This window comes from Typopeltis vanoorti, chromosome 12 (genome assembly GCF_054136105.1).
Source record: "Typopeltis vanoorti isolate ZY-2024b chromosome 12, IOZ_Tvanoo_1.0, whole genome shotgun sequence".
Taxonomy (NCBI): domain Eukaryota; kingdom Metazoa; phylum Arthropoda; class Arachnida; order Uropygi; family Thelyphonidae; genus Typopeltis; species Typopeltis vanoorti.
Window position 1 is genome coordinate 40,059,386 of NC_143560.1, and position 22,097 is coordinate 40,081,482.

The 22,097-nt window shown below is 35.2% G+C and overlaps 1 protein-coding gene across 4 annotated transcripts in view; it reads left to right on the forward strand.

Annotated features, from left to right (window-relative positions):
- LOC150100723 (interleukin-1 receptor-associated kinase 4-like) overlaps nucleotides 1–22,097 on the forward strand; it is a 206,311-nt gene that overhangs the window by 118,158 nt on the left and 66,056 nt on the right. For all 4 annotated transcript variants that reach the window (XM_090402006.1, XM_090402007.1, XM_090402008.1 and 1 more), the window contains one exon: nucleotides 7,040–7,158. In XM_090402006.1, coding sequence (XP_090258132.1) covers nucleotides 7,040–7,158 — 119 coding nt within the window. The remainder of the gene's footprint in view (nucleotides 1–7,039; nucleotides 7,159–22,097) is intronic.

A 22,097-nucleotide genomic window follows, 5' to 3' on the forward strand; every position in this document is an offset into this window, starting at 1 on the left:
TTGGGGCAGTCTCATGCATCCAAATTTGTTGAGGTTTGGCATGTTCCTAAGGGCCGAGGCTAATTCCATGAATAGTCTTTCATACTTGAACTTGCTGCGGTGTATTACTGTGGCTTTCTTCCATCTTATTTTGTGGCGAGTATCCAGAGCGTGGTCTGCAAGCCCAGAGTGGCTGTACTGGTGAAATCGGATGTAATCCTTGTGTTCTGAGATTCTGATATTTGCTGTCCTGCCTGTTTGGCCAAATACTTTGGCCAAACAGGCAGGACATGCTCAGATGACAAGGCCCTGACTAATGAACTAAACCACATCCTCAACACTTTCTTAGCCAATGGCTATAACCCCAAAAAAATCCAAAAAATACTAAAACCTGTAAACCACAACCCCCCCTCCCTCTCCACAATAAAGATTACACCAAGTCTATCACCATCCCCTACATCCAGGGCACCTCTGAGAAAATAACCAATATCCTCAAAAAATATGACCTTACTTCCTGTTACAGACCATATAAAAAGTTGGCATCCCTTATCCGCTCTACCAAAGACCAACCACTTCCCCTAGACCTACTTGGTGTATACCAGGTCCCTTGCAGCTGCAAATTGTCGTACTTTGGCCAAACAGGCAGAACAACAAATATCAGGATTTCAGAACACCAAGACTACATCCGGTTTCACCAGTACAGCCGCTCTGGGCTGGCAGACCATGCCTTAGATACCCACTATAAAATTCGTTGGAAGAAAACAAAAATAATTCATTGCAGCAAGTTTAAATACGAAAGATTATTCAAAGAATCTTCAGCAGCTCTAAAAAACGTTCCTAACCTCAACAAATTCGGGTGCATGAAACTGCCCCAAATTTGGGAGACTTTCATTATGAGAACTTCAGCCCAACTGCCAAGACTACCAAATTAGCCTGCAAGAGGGCACCATTAGGACTTTAGGAACAATATTAGTTTCTTGCTTTCTTCCTCATTTGCTTTGTGTTAGTTCCTGAGTGCACATACCATATCTTTATGTTCCTGAAGATGGCAATGTGACATTGCCGAAATATAGAAGTTATTCATTAAAGTTACCTTTAATTAATATACTTTATGTGCGTTGTTAATTCCGTAAACTAATTACCAGTTATTTCATTGTCTTTGTTTTGTTATTGCTGACCATCATATCTATTACAACAGTTATTCACTTTAGTCAGGGAATCTTGCAGACTTGTAGTGGATTTGTTTAGAAGTATAACATGATCTGCATAAAGCAAAGAGCTGACATTAACATCTCCAATTTTGATATCAGGTTTAATACCACTTTCCTTCATAATGTGATCCATATAGATAATGAATAACAGAGGGGATAATGTACATCCTTGTCTCACACCAGATTTAACATTAAACCATCTTCCAGTACTTCCTTCACTTCTAACTGCTGACTTACAACTCAAATAAAGACTAAGTATTGCCTTGATATAATGCCCCATTGACACCATATAACCATAGCGTTTTGAATAGCTTCTCTCGGCACCTTCTCATATGCCTTTTCCAGATCGACAAAACTTAAATACAGATCTCTGTTATATTCCCATGTTTTCTCGACTATTTGTCGTAAAGTGAAGATCTGATCCTGACAGCCTCTATTTGGCCTGAATTCAGCTTGTTCTTCACCATCTTTTTTTCCACAATTCTTCTCAACCGTTTCTCAAGTATACTCGCATAGATCTTGCCAGGAACACTCAGTAGGGAGATAATTCTCACATTCGGTTTTATTTCACTTTTTATATATGGGCACTATTAGAGCTCTACTCCAATCATTGGGAATTCGTCCCCTCTGTCCAGGCTTTCTGAACTATGCAGTGCAGCCACTGTAAGGCCTTTTATACCACCATACTTCAGCATTTCTGGTCGAATATCATCTACTGACACTGCCTTTCCACATTTCAGACTTTTGATGGCTTTTTCTACTTTAAGTATGGATATGTATTCCTGATTGCATGCCTGGTCAGTGTTTTTTACCACTGTGCTATCACTGATTGTTTCATTTCAATTTTTCAAAGTAATTACTCCATACATCAAGGATATCTTTTTCTCCAGTTTTCATGTCACCTTTATCATCTCTGATTTCTTTTACAGCATCCTTCCTTCATTTCTGAGCTTCTTCAACAACCTTGAGAATATTTTGCCACCTTCTTGATAATTATTTTCTATGCTCTTACCAAAATCTTCCCATGATTTTTTGTTTATCTAGTTTTACACAGTGTTTAGCTTTCTTAAATTTGTCTCTGTATTCTCTAAGAGCACTAGCTGACTGATTTGACTGGAAGTTTTGATATGTTCTCTTCTTTTTCCTTCACTGCCTCTTTAACTTCCTGTGTCCACTACTATGGAGTTCTGATTTTTCTATCCTTGCAGACAACTTCACCACATGCCTCTCTGCTGAAATGTGTTCTTCAGGGCTTGTCACTGAATCTCCAAGGTTTGGTTCCTGTTCACAAACTCTTTCATTTTTTCTTGAATATTCTTTGTGTATTTTAGTCTACAGTTCACATCTGAGGGCTGCTCAACTTTTATTCGCTTTAAAACTTTCTTACATGTTCTTCTTTTCAGTGTAAAATTTAATTTTATCCTGCTGAAGGCTAAATGGTGATCACTTCTAATTTCAAATCCTCTGTACACTCTAGTATACTGCACCAGAGAGAAAACATCACTATCAACAATAACATAATCAATGAGACTTTTCTTATTCCTTGCATCTTCTCTTCATGTGAATTTGTGCACATTTTTATGTTGGAACATGGTGTTAGTAATAACACCATGTTCCATAACACTTGAGCAGAAATCCAACAGGTATTTGCCATTATTATTAGCTTTGCTCTTTTCTCCAAATTTTCCCAATATATTTTTGTACGTCTGACAATCATTTTGTACTCTGCTATTTAGATCCCCAAGACGGACCGATTTTTCATTGTGGCAGTTGCTTTCTCTAACGCCTCAACAAATTCCTCCACTTTGACCTTAGTATAACCTTCTGTGGGACCATAGGCACAAATAAGTTTCATTGTCCAGTTCCCCATTCTGATATTTGTCCACATTACTGTACTCGAGACTGCCTGCCATTCAAGAAGATTAGACTCATATTTAATGTTGAATACTATGGCTATGCCTTCTTTTCATTGATTGTCATTGCCTGAATATAACATTTTGTATTTATTGCTCAGAAAGATCTCACCAGTTTTTGTCTTTTTTGTTTCAGTCACCCCTATTATGTCGATCTGGTACTTATCCAATTGTGCCTGAAATATAATCAAGGACAGGGCAACTTGTATATAGAAGCTAATGACTTCATATCACTTGCCTTAGTATCCCATAATGCAAAGCACATATCCTTATGGGTATGTATAATGCTGTGGATTATGGGAAGGGTCATTACCGAGACCGGTTTTGACCTTTATTGAGGTCTAGTCAGTGGGAGCCAGACCCAGAGGTGATGCTAAGGTTGAAATAATGCAGAAGTCATATTTTCATATACAAGTTGCCAAAAGGTATCACACCTTGTATTAAAATACTCTGGATTAGAGATAGTTATTGGAAGTTTTTCAACTTGGTTTTACTATAAAGGATTAAAGGATAAAGGCCTATGTTAGTTTATCATGCACAATATTCAAGATTTAATATTATTTAAGAAATCAGCACAATTGGAAAAGAATTTGGATTTAATGAACTGGGTAATGAAGATATGAGAAACTTTTTTGATTCCCATTCTGAACAGTTAAGTGAGAATGATTTCCTTTAACTTGAAGAACAATGTGCATATGAAGAAGAAGATAAGGAGTGTGAACAAGAAGAGAATATTACAACTAAGAAGCTAACTGCAAAAGAACTTGAGATAGTTTTCCACATTGAGCAAGCTAAGGAAATTTTGTTTGATGTTGATCCTGATATGGAATGAAGCTTCGAAGTCTGCCAAAATCTTCATAAAACAGTCACCAGCTATTGCAAATTGTCATACAATTTGCAATAGTTGGCAATACTATTCAGACTAGTCAAGCACTATTCAAACATCTTTACTTTTTTTAAAAAAAAGTAATCCAATCAAATCTTTAGATATTAAATATTAATGAATTGTATAAAAATTTATGCAATTGATTTTTAACTTTGATTTTATCCTCTAATATAGCTTATACTGTAATTTTTTTTTCAAAAATACGCTAACTGATGGACGAATTATAATTATTCCTATTGTTTATTGTAGTCGCTTAATGCGATTTAACTTAGTGCACATTAATCGATGGATTAATTAATCGTGTTAAGTGAAGTTTTCCTGTATTCTTTTTTTTTTTTAAATTCAAAATAGTTTCTCTTCTGAACAACTCCTGACACTTTATAAATCCCTAATCTTCCCAGCCTTAGAATAGGATTCTTACATTTAGGGTAGTGCTTTTGAAACATCTTAAGAATGCTCTTGATATTGTCTGGAAGAGGAAAGAATCTACTAAGTGAATGACTTCCACTTAGTAGATGATCCTGCCAGTTGTCCTATTTCTGTGACATATTCTGAGCACTTTCTAGTTTATAACAGCAGCCAACGATATTTTTTAGGGGTTGGCTTCTGTCTTGCAATAGATAGCCTCAAATGAACTCTCTCTCTCTGTGTATCCCTCAGTCTTCAAATCCTCCTTAAATTTTACTTTTATTTTTACTTTTTTCTGGTCGTTTGCATTTCTTCACCTATCATTAGTAATACCCCTTCTTCCATCATAGTATTATTATGTTACACCTCCAAGGAGTCCTAGGACTCATCATGGGAGGGCACTCTGCTCTACACCCTACTTTAAACTTCCATCTACACGATGCCACTATCTACACACTATGTCATAATCCTCAGCTACATACAGTACGATCTTCTGCCAATAATTTTTGCCTGTAAATTGCATGTATATGTGCTAGGGTTGATTTGTCTGTATGTGGGATGAACTTGAGTTTCTGGGAGAAAAAAATCCTGCTGCCTCTACTTGAGATCAGCTAACTTATCCTCATTTGAAAGAGCCCATATAAAGACTCTTCTGATCACACCGAAAGTCATACTTGGGTCTTTTTCCACTTGAAAGGTAGAATATTCCCATTCTCTTTATCCTCCTTAAACCCTTACATTCAATTTCTATATCACGTTCTATCAACGAGTTTCACCAATGCCAGTATTTTTTGGCCAAGTTGAACTGACCATTACAAAAAACTCCTCCCATTTAGTAACTAGACATTTTAAAGGAACATGTGTAATAGACATATTATGTTTTTATAACAGCTACCACATAGAAAAATAGGATTTATTAAACTCCAGTATATTCAATTCTGTGTTAAAAAGGACATCAGCAAAAAAAAAAAGAAGAGACGAAATTATACTGACCACTAAATACTAGAAGTGATTGCTTTCAAGAGATGAAGTTTATGAAAGAAATATCTTCTACTGTTCATAACAGGCCCTTAAACACTCATAACTGTTCAAGATATCCTTGGATTTCATAACCATGATTCCACAATAAGGTGGTTATGTTAGCTTATTTTAATAGTATTGATTACAACACAGAATGATAGGAAAATAATTAATATTTATTAACTTATTAACTGATATTTCACTGGTATTATATCCAGCATCTTCAGAGCAGAAGAGCAGTTTGTCACAGTAGATGAAATAACAACAATTTGGTATAACATTAGGACTAATTTAAAAATCTTGTAACACACAACACAAGGAATTAAAGCCCTAATTGGTGGCATTATATGTTGGAAAAAGAGAAAAACAAGTATCAATTAGATCTCAAAATGACTGGCTCTAAGATTTTTGGTCAATTTATACAGTCATGCCTTGGATACTCCTTCATATAAGATCAAATGGAAGAAAACAAAAATGCTACACAGAAGTCATTATAAGTCAGAGAGATTGCTTTTGGAAGAAACAGCAACTTTAAAACGTACTCTAAATCTCAACAAGTATGACTATATAAATTTACCAATAATCTGGGAGACAGTCATTTTAAGATCTAATTGATACTTGTTTTCTCTCTTTTTCCAACATAGATGGTGCCAATTAGGACTTTAGTTCCTTGTGTTGTCCATTACAATTTTTTTAAACTAGTCCTACTGTTATACCAAATTGTTGTTTCGTGTACTGTGACAAACTTTTCTTGTGCTCTGAAGATGATGGATATAATGCTAGCGAAACATCAGCTGATAAGTTAATAAATATTAATTATTTTGTTATCATTCTGTGTTGTAATCAATATCATTAAAATACTAACATGTACTGCTGAAACATAAGCCTTTCCACTCGAATAAGGTGGTTGGCTCCATAAGTAAGCTTTGTGTAAATTGCATGTGTTCTCCTGGCCAGTTTGCCTGTATGCAGGATGAAAAACTCAAGTCTCCTGGAGAAAAAAAAAACTTTATATGAGACTGGCTAATTTACCTTCAGCCAGTCTCATACCTTCTCTTGAAAAGCTCTGATAAAGGTTCTTCACATCCCAGATGGAATTCAAACCTAGATCTTTTCAACCAAAGTGCATTGTTGAAACCAAGTGAATTATGGAGGCTCTTATAAAGGAATTTACTCAAGTTTAATCTATGTTATTCCTAGATATATAAATGTATGGTGGCCTCATTTAAGCATTATTGAATAAAAGTTCAAAAGTTCTTATTAATTGTTGTTACTGCATAAATTTTAGTAATGTGGAAATCAACATAATTCTGTAATGAGTTCTAGACTCTAAGGAGATGTAATAATTATTTTATATCCTCATATATATATATATATATTTTAGTGTGTGTGTGTGTGTGTGTGTGTATATTAGGATATAAAATAATTATTATTTTATATCCTAATATAATATAAAATAAATATATATATATATATATATATTTTTGTTTATGTGTATTTACTCCTAGTGTAGATATCAAGAATTGTTATATATATATATATATATATATATATATATATATATATATATATATATATATATATGTACATATACATATATATGTATATACATATAAATATAGGATAAAAGTGCACCACTTTTATGGCTAACTCGTATAGAAATTGCTATTGGCACAGCAAGAGGGATATGCCATTTGCATACTCATGGAAATGAGCCCTTAGTACATAGAGACATCAAAAGGTAATTTACTATATTTTAGCTTTAATTATTTATAAAATAATTTTTCTATTACTTCTGAGAGCAATAATGTATTATTTACCACAAATGAAATGCATACATTACTTACTCATTACTTAGAACAAACTACAGGAATAGTTGGTTATAGTGGATAGTTTGTTATTGTTGCCTTTTCTTTTGAATAGTATGCAGAAAACCCACCGAAAACAATTCATCACACAACAATTAGCTAAAACATAATTTATCAGAGAACAACTAATTAAAAACAATTACTTGAACAACAGTCAATCAAAAAAAATAAAAAAAATCAGTTCATTGAAAAGCAACTTGCCATAAATCAATAATTGAAACAGTAAGTCATTGAAGCAAGGAATTCACCAAAAACTGAATTTAGAGCAGCTTTATCAAAAAATTAATTGAAAGCAATTTCAATAAAACTGAAATTTTATCAGCTGTTGCAAGTTCTATTTTTTAATTAATTGTGAATTAATTTTAAAAATCTTTTTTGTTGTTGTATTTCTGCTTTTCTTGTTATAAAGGCACTCAATTTGTTACACTTCCTAAATAACAACTTGCAATAAGTGTATTTGTCTGTTTTGTGCACATACATCAACAAATAAAAATAAATAAAGAAAGAAATGACTGAAAAAAAAAAAGAAAGAGAAGGAAAATGACTAATGTCAAAATACGCAAATTAGATTGTTGAAAGCTGAAAATAATTTTTATATCTGGAGTAGTTAGAAATAATCATTGATTTTGATATTATTATTATCATCATCACAGATCTCCCGAGGGTGGGGGAGGAGGTCAAGGACTCCTCAAGGGAAGCCGTACATCATCCATACAGCTGTCATACCTTCTTTTAAACTCATACACATAGTTGCACTCGCTACTTCAATTCCACTTATTTGCTTCTATGTGAGAGAAAAATCTAGCTATTATCTCTTTCTTAACCATATATTATTATTATTATTATTATTATGTAACACCTCCAGAGAGTCCAAAGATTCATCGAGGGAGGCACCTACCCTATAACTCTCTGTCTCCACTACTCCACCAACCACAACTACCTTCATCATATACACCAACGCCATCTACTGCCGACCACCACCACTAGTATTTTCACAGACGATCACAAACATCCATGTCCACAGCAGGATTTGAACCTGCAGCCTTTTGGCTGGAGAGCAGATACGCTAACCACTCGGCCAACCAGGACGGGTGGTTATAAACTTAACTTTCACAGATATCCTCTGGTCCTCTTCCCACTTTAAGCATAATGAAAAATTTCATCAACTGATATCCAACAACAACCTTTCACAAGTTTATAGACTTCTATCATCCTGCTTTCTCCTGTTTACCAGTGTCTGCAGTTAACATACTCTTAATTCCTCATAATCTGCATTTTATAACTTCAACATAATCCCAATAGCACCCTTTCCACAGCTTATTTTTCACATTGGATTCAAGGAGACTAAATCTGCACACATGATTTTAGGTCCTCTTGTATCAGGGCCTAGTAAAGAGGTGAAATGACTTCCTTATCCTTACTTGTCAATGTTCATTTCAGTATTGTAGTTATCCCCTCAGTTGCTGTATTTGCAACTTTTGCAATTTGAACCTCAAATTTCTATCCACCATAAATACAAGATCAGCCTCATCAGTTTCTCCAAGCATAATCCCAACCATATAACATGCTGTTGGAAATCTCATCAAGTTAAAGTGCACTCTCTTTATACTTTCTTTTTTATACACTCATTTACATTGAACTGATAACCATTGCCATTTGCCTACAGTTCCAGCCATTTTAAATTATTTGTAAGTGCTGTATCTCAGTAACATTCCTAATTGCCATATCTATCTTTGCATCAACAAACAGTTGAACATCTCCTGTCAGGTCCTTCCCAATATATTTAATGTATAGGTCGAACAGAATAGCATGATCCAAGGACTGATCTTAGTCTGTTTAATGAATGAGCATTTTAATATAATTTAGACCAGTCTGTATATATTCAGTTATAGTAGTCTTAGTTTTCTGATTTATATCATATTAATTTGTAAACACAAATAAGTTTATATTGGTAGCATTTATATAGGTAGCATCAGGGCCTAGAGCAGTGGTTCTCAATTTTTTTTTTCTAGTGGCCACAAAAATAGCCTAAAATAGTCACAAATAAAAAATAAAATAAAAAATAGCCACAAAAAAGTAAGCTTGTGGCTGCATAATTCCCTTTTTATTAAGTTATCAATAACAGGATTATTATTATTATTATATGTGTATCTCCATGGAGTCTGGAAATCCACACAAACTTTTATAAACACAAAAACCTATTATACCTCTCCTTAAACTCATTCATTGTCAGAGAACTCACAACTAAATCTGGTAATCCATTCTGCTCATTCACCACTCTCCATGCAAACTATCTAGTCTGTACACTCTTACCAACCACACACAAATTCCAGTGCTGACTCCTGGTTCTCTCATGATTATTAACTCTTTTCCACATGTTAACTAAATTTTGCAACCCATACACTAAATATATCCTCATAGGGAGCATTCCACAGACCCTTCACCAGCTTGGTCACTCGCATCTGAATCCTGTCCACCACCTCCTGATCCCCAAGAAACTGATGTGACCAAATCTGTGCACAGTAGTCAAGATGCAGAAAAATCATAGCCTTATGAAGAGGGATGATAACCTCCCTATCTTTACTTTAGCATGCTTTTCAACATCCAAGTAATTCTTTCTTTGACCTCTTTTATCAACTTTTGCAATATACCTTCTGAACTTCAACTCTCTACTCCACATTATCCCCAGATACTTGAGATTATCAGTTTCCTTCAGTGTGTATCATCTTCAATGTGATACAATAACTGGTAATTAGTTTACGGAATTAACAACGCATATAAAGTATATTAATTAAAGGTAACTTTAATGAATAACTTCTATATTTTGGCAATGTCACATTGCCATCTTCGGGAACATAAAGATATGGTATGTGCACTCAGGAACTAACACAAAGCAAATGAGGAAGAATTAGTATTATTATTATTTCTCAATATTAGTTTCTTGCTTTCTTCCTCATTTGCTTTGTGTTAGTTCCTGAGTGCACATACCATATCTTTATGTTCCCGAAGATGGCAATGTGACATTGCCGAAATATAGAAGTTATTCATTAAAGTTACCTTTAATTAATATACTTTATATGCGTTGTTAATTCCATAAACTAATTACCAGTTATGTCTAACCAACGTATAAGTCTTACTACTAGAATGTGATACACAGTAAGCAACCTTTTCATTCCAAACCTTTTTGACCCATAACCTTACATTTAGCAACATCAGATTGACAGTCATTATCCTTTATCCACAATGTTAATTTATTGAAATCATTCTGCAGGATATCTACATTACCTTATCAACTATTGCCTCACCCCAGTTTTGCATCATCAGCAAACAACTCAATACCCACTCCCCTTAAATCTTTCCCTGTATCATTGACATGCAAATTAAAGAGAGATGGCCTTAGTACTGAAACCCTGAGGTACTTCATTAGTCACCCCATTCTCCTAGATTCCACTCCACCAATTAATACTCTTTGGTGTCTGTCTGTTAGCCACCCCCTTATCTGTGCTACAGCCTTCATATCCATTCCCATTTGCTCCAAGCAGTATCATGATGTAGCCATTTCACTTATCTAATTCTGCTGTCACTCTATTATAAGATGTGAGTAAATTACTGAGGCAGAATCTGCCTTTTATAAAGTCATGCCACCCACCATAGAGTATCTTATTCATATCCACCCATTGGTGGATTTTACCTATTATTCTTATTATTCAGGCCTCCATGTAGTCAAAAAACTCATTGTGGGAAGTCCTTCATAGAAAACACAAAATCTATCATACCACTCCTTGAACTCATTGACCGTTCTTGCTCTCACCACTCTATCAGACACTGAATTCCACTGTTCAACCACCCTCCGTGCAAAGAAACCACTCCTCACCCTCTTCCTCACAGCTTCCCTTTGTAACTTCCAGGGATGGCCCCTTGTCATCTCCTCTTCCTGTTGTTCCACCAAGCAAAAGAACTCCCCTGTGTCAACCCTGTAACTACCTCTTAACAGTTTTAAAAGTCTCAATCATATCACCTCTCCTTCTATCTACCAAACTCTGCAGTAACATTCCCTCAGTGCCAGTCCTCATAACTAACATTGTACAGTCCTGAAACCATCTTTATTATCTTCCTCTGTGCCTTCCACAGTTAATTTATCCCCTTCAAATCCTGGGGACCAAATTTGAGAACAGTAGCTAAGTGTGGTCTGATCAGGGTCTTATACAATGGAATGATAACTCTTTTATCTCTGCAGGTCAGCATCCTTCTCATTATTGCCACAATCCTCTGGGTTACCTTCCCCACTTTTGCAATATGTTCCCTGAATTTCAGTTTTCTATCAATCATCATCATCCCCAGATCTCTTGTGTCCCCTACTTCCTCCAGTACAGCTCCTCCAATTGAGTATGCAGCCTCCCATTGATGTATCACAAACTTCAAGACTTTACATTTTACTGCATTAAACCGACACCTCCCATTCATTTGCCCATCTGTCTACTTTATTCAAATTCTCTTGCAGGGCTGCTGCATCTGCACTATTACTAATAACCCTTCCCAGCTTCACATCATATGCAAACAACTGACTATCCCCCTGCAATCCATTGACAATGTCATTGATATAAAGGTTAAACAATACAGGCCCCAGTACTGAGCCCTGTGGGATTCCACTTGTAACCTTCTAGCTCCTTGATATTGCCCTACCCTACACAACTCTCTCATACCTATTAGACAGCCAATCCTTAACGCAGTTGACTAACCCAACATCTAAACCATGTGCTGCAACTTAAATATCAGCTTATCACATGGCACCTTGTCAAATGCCTTTGCAAAATCCAAAAAAATGGCAGTATATGCCTTTCCCTCATCAGCTGCACTTGTAACTTTATTATAAAAGGCAATCATATTACTAAAGCAAGAGCACCCCTTAACAAATCCATGTTCACTCTCACAGATAGCATTACTCTCATCTGCCCAAAGCTGTATACGGTCCCTCACTAATTTCTCCAAGATCTTAACAACTACTGATGAAACACAAACTGGCCTATAATTAGACACTTCCAGTCTGCTACCACCCTTATGCAATGGCACTATCTTACCTTCCTTCCATTCCTTGGATACCTTTCCCATAGCCAGACTTTCATTGTAAAGCCAGGTCAATGGAGCTGTCAGTTCTTTAGCACATTCTCTCAAAATCGTGGTGAAATAACATTGAGTTCCACAGCTTTACTGACATCCAGCATACTCAATATTTGTAACACACTCCTCTCTTACACCTTTAAACCTCTAACCTGCCCTAATCCTCTAGTATTCAAACTTACTTTTCCAGGATGAAATGCTCCAATAAAGTGTTCATTGAACAACTCACTATGTCCTCTGCATCAGTCACTCTATTCCTATTTTTATCACACAATGTCATTCTTCCACGATCATTTCTCTTCCTACTGGCCACATAGCTAAAAAATTCTCTAGGATTTTCTTTGGATCTTAATGCCAGTCTTTTCTCATATTCAACTTCCTCTCCTTTGATGACCTGTCCAGTTAATAAAGCAGCAGCTTTTGAAGAATTGCTCTTATGGAGCAAGAGAAATTCTTCAAAGCTGCTGCTTTATCATGTCTCAGTTGCATCTGAGTGAACAGGAGAAAACACCATTAAAGTTGGAACCAGGTATAGTTGTGTAAATAAAAATAAATAAATTAATTAAACAAAAACAATACATATATATATGTATGTATGTATGAACGATTTCTCTTACATGTGTTAAACTGTTTTTTACAGTATTATTATATCTACCACATGTTTCTATAAAACATGTAGTTACAGAAATTGTATGTTATAATTTATATATTGTATTACTTCAACATAAACAATGAGTCCAATCTTTAAAGGTACCTCTGGCTTAACTATAAACAAACAAATTACACGATAACCATAGTAATTAACTTTAATGATATGAAAGTACAGATATTTCATACTGAAAATTACAGTACATCATCAGTGTGTAGAAACAAGCAAATCAAAGAAGCAGGAATACAAGGCACGTACAACAATCAGTTTACTAATTAAAAACAGTTGCTGGGAAAGAATTCACTAAACTAACAGGCAAGTTAGAAAAATTATCGGTTTTATAAGGTAAGCTTTGTTCTCAGATTGCCTTTCTCAAAAAATGTCACAATACAAAGTTATTCCTACATTTGCTAGATTTAGAGAAATTATTTGGTTGCCTTGAGCTCACACAATTTATATTTGCACAAGTTTTTCCTTGATATGAAACCTAGTTTGAGCGACTTAAAAAGATATAGCAACTAATATTCAGTCTATTTTAGATCTTGAAAGAAGGATTTCAGCTACTCTGGATGACGAATTACTGGATGTCATTCTACATGTTTCTAAACAATTTTAGCCCACTCATATAAAAGTCATTCCTACAGACTGATGCAACAATATGAATCATTATACTGTAAGCAAAAAATTACTTCTGACAACACTCCTACTAATAAATGGGTTGTGAATATTTCTGGATGCCCATTGTCTGATGCTGAAACTAGTGTGTTGGCTAAAGGTCATGATTTTGCTTTGGTACCTAAATCCATTTCATATCTTGATTTGTTTGCAAAACATTGAACGCAATCTCTCAGGACTTTCAAGTGAAGATGCTAATAAACTACACTTCGAAGTTGCTATTTTACTCTTTAAAAGCAAATTGCCTCCATGTAATTTATCTAGTGCTGAAACCCGTGCACTATTTTCATTAAGACAAAAGAACCATATATCTATTTTGAAAGCAGATAAAGGAAAAGCTGTAGTGGTAATGGATAAGGCTGACTAATAGGAAGATAGATGCTTTTAAATGCTGTCATTATATAGTTGTGAAATGAATTATTTAGTGTATACTATGTATAATAATTAAATTTTCCAGTAAATGGGGGTGGACATGATGCCATTGATATGAATAAGAAGGTAGCTAATGAACAAACATGAGGGTATGAGAGTGACCAATGGTGCGTGCCACAAGACTCTGTATTTGCGCTGCCTGCTATATATTATTGACATTGAGAATGATGTTTTTTTTTTTTGTTTTTTTTTTAATGTGATCCTCACCTGTTCAAGATCATGTAAATTTGATATGTACCCCTAAGCAAGGGGTACATATCAAATTTACATGAGGAGGTGTTCAGGTTATTATGACAGACTACATGATTAAATTTGCATTATTATTAATCTCCTATCAACAATTTTCTTCCAAATCAATCTATTACTTGTGAGCATTCCAATAATGTCATATCTGACATTTTGTGCTTCTAAGGCACTTCTGATTGAATCATTCCACCTAGATTTTGCTCTTGGTGGAATGATTGGTCTTGGTGAGGAAAGGTTAGCCATTTGCTAACCTTTCCTCACCCATTCTATTTATGTGACCATACCACCTTAGATTAGCTCTGCTGACATATTCTTGAATGATAATAATGTCACTAATTATATATTGGGTTTTATCCTTTATCCAAGTGTGTGCAAACCAAAGTTTGTGCCTGAAGTACTTTCAGGACTGGGGAAACTCATGGTAAAGGTGGTATAAGTACCATATACTTGGATAAAAAATAAAACTCAATATATAATTAGTAGCATAGCCAAGTGAAAAAACTTCCTTAAGCTAATAATGTCAAGTTTCTTTCTAATATTTTCATTTTTAATATGATTCTTCCATTGATGCCATAGGTTCACGCCTCAAATTTTTCTCAGAACTCTCATATCTGTGATCTCTAGTCTTTGATCAAGTGTTTTATTTCTAACCCAACTCTCAGATCCATAATTTAAAACTGGTTTGAACACTGTCTTGTATACTGTTAGTTTGGTGTTTTGGCTCATTTCTCTCTTATTCCACATAAATTTATTTAGCTGGCTACTCACCATACCATTATTGCTTATTCTGTTGTCTATTTCTAGATTTGATCTGCCATCTTCACTAAAAAAACTGTACCTAAATAGCTGAAATATTTTACTTGTTCTATAGGATTTCCATTCAGAATGCAGCTGAAGTTTTCCATACTCCTGCCTATTTTCACAGTTTTGGTTGTTGTTGTTGTTGTTTTTTATTGCTGATTTTCATGCCAAATTTGTTACAGCTGTTATTCATTTTAGTTAGAGAATTCTAGAGACTTGCACTAGATGTGTTTAGGAGTACAACATCATCTGCATAAAGCAAAGATCTAAGTTTGACATCTCCAATTCTAATATCAGGCCTAATGCTGTCACATTCTTTCTTAATATGATCCATATAGATGATGAATAAGACTGCAGATAATGCGCATCCTTCTCTTATCCCTGATTTTACATCAAACCATCTTCCTATATTTCCTTCAATTCTAATTGCTAACTGACAACTTAAATATAGACTATGTATTGCTCTGTATAATATTCTATCCATTACATATAATTGTAGTGTCTTGAAAAGCTTTTCTCTGGGCACCTTGGCGTATGCCTTTTCCAAATCTACAAAACTTAAATACAGATCCTTGTCTTATTCTCATGATTTCTCAACTATTGGTCTTGAAGTGAAAAGCTGATCTTGACAACCTTTGTTTGGCCTGAACCTAGCTTGTTCTTCAAGTTTCTCTTCCATAATCTTTCTCAATCTCTTTTCAAGTATGCTTGCATAAATCTTAACTGGAAAGCTTAATAGAGAAATTCCTCTGTAATTCTCACATTGAGCTTTATTCCTTTTTTTTTTTTTTTTTATAGATGGGTAATATGAGAACTCTACTCCAATCATTGGGAATTTGACCTTCTGACAAGGCCGTCTGAATTATGCAGAGTAGCCACTGCAGAACTTTTATACCTCCATACTTAGGCATTTATGATTGAATATCATCTACTTCAGCTGTCTTTCCAAATTTAACTTTTTGATTGCTTTTTCTATCTGAAGTTTTGCTATGCATTCCGCTTGAAAATTTGCTAGTATGGTTCTGTCACTACTTGGTTCGTTTAATATAATTCAAATATTCAAAATAATTACTCCAGACATCTAGGATAGCCTTATCTTCAGTTTTCATGTTGCCTTTATCATCATTGATTCCTTTTACAGTACTTTTTCCTCCATTTCTAAGGTTCAATAGTCTCCAGAACATTTTGCTACCTTCCTAATATTTATTTTCCATACTCTTACCAAAGTCTTCCCATGACATTTGTTTAGCTACTTTTACACATAGCTTAGCTCTTTTCCATTTTTCTCTGTATTCTTTTAGAGCATCTGCCAACTTATTTGCTAAGAACTTTTAGTGTACTTTTTTCTTTTCTAGGACTGCTTCTTTAACTTCTAGTGTCTATCATGGTGTTCTTATTTTTTTACTCTTTGCAGACAACTTCACCACATATCTTCCTAGATGAATCAATCAATGTCTTCTTCAGAGTTTGATGCTGATAATGTTTGTATAGTCGAGTTTACAATTTACCTGGGAAAGCTGCTTAACTTTAATTCTTTTTAAAACTTTCTTACATATTGTTCTTTCCAATGTGATATCCATTTTCAAATGAGGCTTTTCTTATTTCTCGTATCTTCTCTCCATGTGAACTTATGCACATGTTTATGTTGAAACGTGGTGTTAGTGATGACTAGTCTGTGTCTTGAGCAGAAGTTCTGTAAATACCATTATTATTAGCTATACTCTTTTCTCCAAATTTTCCCAAAATGTTCCTATATGCCTGGTGGAATTAATTTCCTACTCTGCTGTCCAGATCTCCAACAAGGACCATTTTCTTTATGTCAGTTGCCTATTCTAATGACTCAAAAGATTCCTCCACTTCTTCTTTAGAAGAACCTTCTGTGGGACCATAAACACAAATAAGTTTCATTGTCCATTTCCCCATTTTGAAGTCTGCCCAAACAATCAAAAAGTTTATCTTCATGTTTTCTATCTTCATTATCATCTTTGGTATTGAATGCTATTGCTACTCCTTCCTTTCCTTGATTATTATTTCCTGAAAATAACATCCTATACTTATTATTTAGTAAGATCCCACATGTTTTTGTCTTATTTGTCTCAGTAATGCTAATTATGTCCACATGGTACATTCTCCAATTCTTCTACAAGTTTGGTTTCCTTTCTATTAATACTCCTTATATTGATTTTGTCTTTCTTCAGTTCTTTTGATGTTGAATTGGAGCTTGTTATTTATTATTTATTTATTGTTATTATTTATATTTTTATATTTATATTTGTTATTTATTACTTTTTTATTATTATTTTCCATTTTTATTTATGTTATAATAATTTAAATTATTTTATTTTATTTGTTTGCATAATCTGGAAGCCCTGCTTGAGAGACAGATGTGGAACTTATTTCAACCCACTTTAGGACTTCAGTAGGCAGGATAGGTAATGAAATTCATTTCCCATTTAAGGACATTCACAAACATCCATGCCTATGGTGGGATTACAACCTGTTGATTGGATAGTGGGTATATCACTCAGCCAAACTGGCCTGCTATTGATTCCGAACTCGGAAGGGGGGGGGAGTAACACATGATAAAGCTGATGTAGAAATTTTGCAGGATGATCTAAATAAACTGATAGATTGATATAAGCCAGTTCACTGTGGCAAAGTGTAAAGCTATGTACTTTAGGCTGAATATATTAGTATTATTATTATTACGTCACACCTCCAGGGAGTCCAAAGACTCATATTGAGCGAGGGCACCTACTCCACAACTCTCCATTGTCACCAATCAATCCACCAACTAACTAACCAAAATTATTATCATTATCTTTTGGCTGGAGAGTGGATATGCTAACCACTTGGCCAACCAGGCCAGCCAAATATTGTAAGTTATTACATTGAATTTCATCACCTCAGTATATTGATGGGACTAGGGATTTGGGATGATAGTGGATGGAGAGTTGAAGTTCAGAGAGCATATCACAAGTGGATGATATAGTTCAAAGAATTACTTGGATGTTAAGAAACTTACTGACAAGCAGGGGCAGATGTTAAGAAAAGCTTCGATACAGCCACATCTGAACTGTTGTTCACAAATTTGATTGCTTGGGTTTCATGGGGATGTGAGAGTTAGAGAGGAGTCAGAAGCAAGTGATCAAAATGGTGACTGGTCTGTGGGGTCTTCCTGTAAAAATAGATTGAAGTTGTTTGTGGGCTTACAAAGTTTGGCTGCTAGGTGGAGAAGAGGAAATATGATAGAAAGATGTAAGTTACTAAACTGGTTGTATAGAAGAGATGCTAGGGAAAGTTTCCAATACATGACTGGATGAGAGAGAGAGAATGATGGGACAGCCTTCCAGAAATTGTGTAAGAGTGGGGTTAGCAAGGGAGAAGGGAGGAGGTCTAGATTTTTTTTCTTGGAAAGAATGGTGAATGAATAGAATGGATTGCTAGAAGTGTTTTGAGTGTTCTGTCAGTGAATGACTGAGAAATTGTGAAAACAGTGGTTAGTGTGGGCCTCTTCACAATGGGCCTTTGCATAGAGATGCCCATATAATAAGAATTTTATAAATATAATATATTCAATTCTCAGTTGGTTAGGTTAGCTGAATCATTTTAATTCATTTGCGTTATGACTTAGGAAATCCCACAATTTTAATTCATCCAATTTTTGTTCTTTTTTGCTTCATTAATGTCTCTATATAATAATAATAACATAATTGTTCTGTTTGCGAGACTGACCAAGCCAGATGGATGTAGTGCTTGCATCATCCAGACCATATCATCAAGAACAAAATGGGTAACTTGTCTATAGCTCAGTAGTGAATTATGTTCACCTCTCTTTATACATATTCTCTGAGTTGTACTGTATTCCACGGTGCATGGTCTTTGCTTTCAAACAGTGGGTATGTTATGAGAGTGAATGGGGAAATAGCAAATGGAGACATTATAGGTGGAATTGTATTCCTTTTGAATTAAAAAGAAGAGTAAAATAAGCAATTTAAGGCTTTCATGTACTAAAGCTCTTGTTCATATTTCATTTAATTTTATTGTATTGATAATGTGATAAAAATTTGGTATTCTTGAAAACTGTGAAGATTCACATCTGCTATATTCATATTTGCATTTACCTGCCAGCCCAAGTTTGCGATTGATTTTCTTGTTCTACTGATTAGTAAAATCAGCAGAGCAAAAACTATTTTTCTTTTCCTTTTTTTTTTTTTTGAGACTTTCTAATTTTTCACAAAAAATGTTTAAATTACAGCAGGTTATTAAATTTTTTGGTAGAAATTCTATATGTCCCAACTTGTACTCCACTGAATTTTCTGTGAGAGCCTTTACGAATAATTTGTGCTATCCAGTAGGTGTGGTGAAGGATGCAAAAAAAAAGCAAAAAAAAAAAAAAAAACGTGTGTGTGCAGGGAGTAGGCGAGGCCGTTTAGCCCTATCTAACTTTCGGAGACTGAGTGGGCAGTTCAATCTCCACTGGTACCCAATCAGAGATAGCTGGTCCAAGGCTGTCACTAATTAAGCGGCACGCAGTGAAGAGAGATGGCTCTACAGGTGCTGCCATCTCGTGGTCCCTAACCCTAACACTTGTATTTTTTAAATGTCTGAAATAATGTGGGTTCTACGGTCGATTTTCTTGAGTTTACGGGATGAAAAACCCGAGTTTCCAGGAGAAAAAACCCACTTGCCCGTGCCAAAGATCGACTAACTCGGGAACCGGTCGAAAAAAGGCTTAGAAAAATTTCCTCTAGTCACTGACTAGACTCAAAATCAAGCTTTCCTTCGTGCAGCCAAGCGCTGTGCTGTGCAAACACCACATCCACTGAGCTACACAGGCTCTAGCAAAAATAAGCATCTAGTAGTCAAATTATTTTACCTTTGACCAGCTAAATGCTTTTTTTAAAGAAATGTTTGGAAAACAGCACTTTTCATTTATTATATAGGGATCTCTCAATTATCCAAAATCAAACAACTAAACCTTCAATTAAATTTAAATGTAATATTTTAGTATAATTTGTAGTAGTTCTTAGTGCTTAATTCTTTGTGCAGTATTCAAATAATGGGGGCAGCCACAGCTCAGTTTGCCAATGTCTTATCACCAAGAACCCACCCACCCGGCTCCCATTTAAGGACTACATTTTATGCAGCATACTATGGGATTTTGTGGTATGCAGCGCTTGCAGCATGTATGCATCCTGACATTTAGATATGTGGCATGTGAGAGATCGGGGAGTGCATATATGCAGAAAATGTAGAAAATGATAAGAACTTTGTGATTTAAACATTAGTATAATGGACCTCAGCAGCATTACATCAGAAATGGACTGACCGAGAGAGACGAGTAGCATGATCGAGGATGAGGATAACAAGTAGAATGTGAATGAAAAAATAAAAATAGGGAGTATGGTAAGGTTGAAATATTGTGAAGATTTCGAAGATGGTGTTAATTAGGATGATGAATGGCGAGCAAGAGTTGGTAGTTTGCAGAGAGAGAGAGACAGAGGCACTGAAACAGGAAGTGGAATGTCTTGGAATGAGTTGAGAAGTGTGAAAGAAGAGATTAAGTGACTGGAAACAATGAATGTAAAGCGAATCAGAGTAGGAGTGAGAGAGAGTTATGGGAATGATAGAAGATTAGGGAATAGGAAAACCAGTAAAAGAGAGGGAAAGAGAAAAATCTGAGAGTGCTGGAACCAGGGATGGAGAGATGATCAAATGACAGGTAAGCAGGGATTCATACTCACTAATGAGTATGATTGTCTTCAAAAACTACTGGTGAATCTCTCAAGATAGTTAATGCATTAAACATATCGCCATTATGGAAGGTTATATGAATCATGCTTCACCTTCTTCAGACTCACTTGTAGATCAGTTTTGAAGGGCATTCATATTCATCCACAAGTGACTGCCAACAACAAAAAACAAAGCACAAAAAAAATCAGTGCACATTCACACTATGGGATACCATCCTCATTGAAAGAAATGTCAACTAGACCTACTTCATTGTCTGGTAAAACAATGAAGTTGACATTTCTACCTTGTTTTTTGGAGACTGAAGTAGCTGTTATCATGTTCACAAATCAGAGGCTCTATTTTCCTCCCCCACTTCCTCAATTTTCCATCATGCTGGTGTAAGTGGTATCCATCAAGAGCATACCAAACATACTGTGGAGATCCAGAGCCTTCCCCATCTTCAAGATAGAGCAGTGAGCTGTTCCACAAACTGCCTGAACCAGATGGTAATGCATTTAGAATTCCTGAATCAGCTGGTGCATAATCTCACTGCTAGGTTCTGCCTGGAGGGGAAGCACAGTATAAGCATATGTGAAAAGCACTGTTGAGGTCGTTATGGCATGAAGGCTGGATGCTCTCTTTGCAAGTAATATGTCTAAGAGTCTATTTCCTTTCTGCAGTATGTTACTCTGCTTTTTCTCTCTTCACCTTTGAAGTATTAACATGACATTAAGCCTATATAAATGTAGAGTTACTGTAGTTAAAATAAAAAAATAAACTATTTAAGTTAAGGTATATTACATCCCATATTGTTTCATAGCTGAATAAGAAACAAGAGTGTCATGCCAAATATAGAAACTATATAAAATTTGGCGAGTCCAAGCATAAGCAAATGCCTGGATAGTGCAACACATAACCCATTTGGTAGCGCAACACTAAGGCAACTCATAGCAAGGGTGGAGCAAGCTCCGATCACTGTTCTTGATATTTACTCATAATGTGAAACCCAGCTCCTAGGAGCTGTATTACTGTTCTACATTATGAAAGAAGGTCACTACCCAGACTGGTTTCAACCTTTATTGAGGTCTCATCAGTGAGTAGGTAGACCTAGTTAATACCAAGTTTGTAGCAAACAGAACTTACATACCCTGCTAT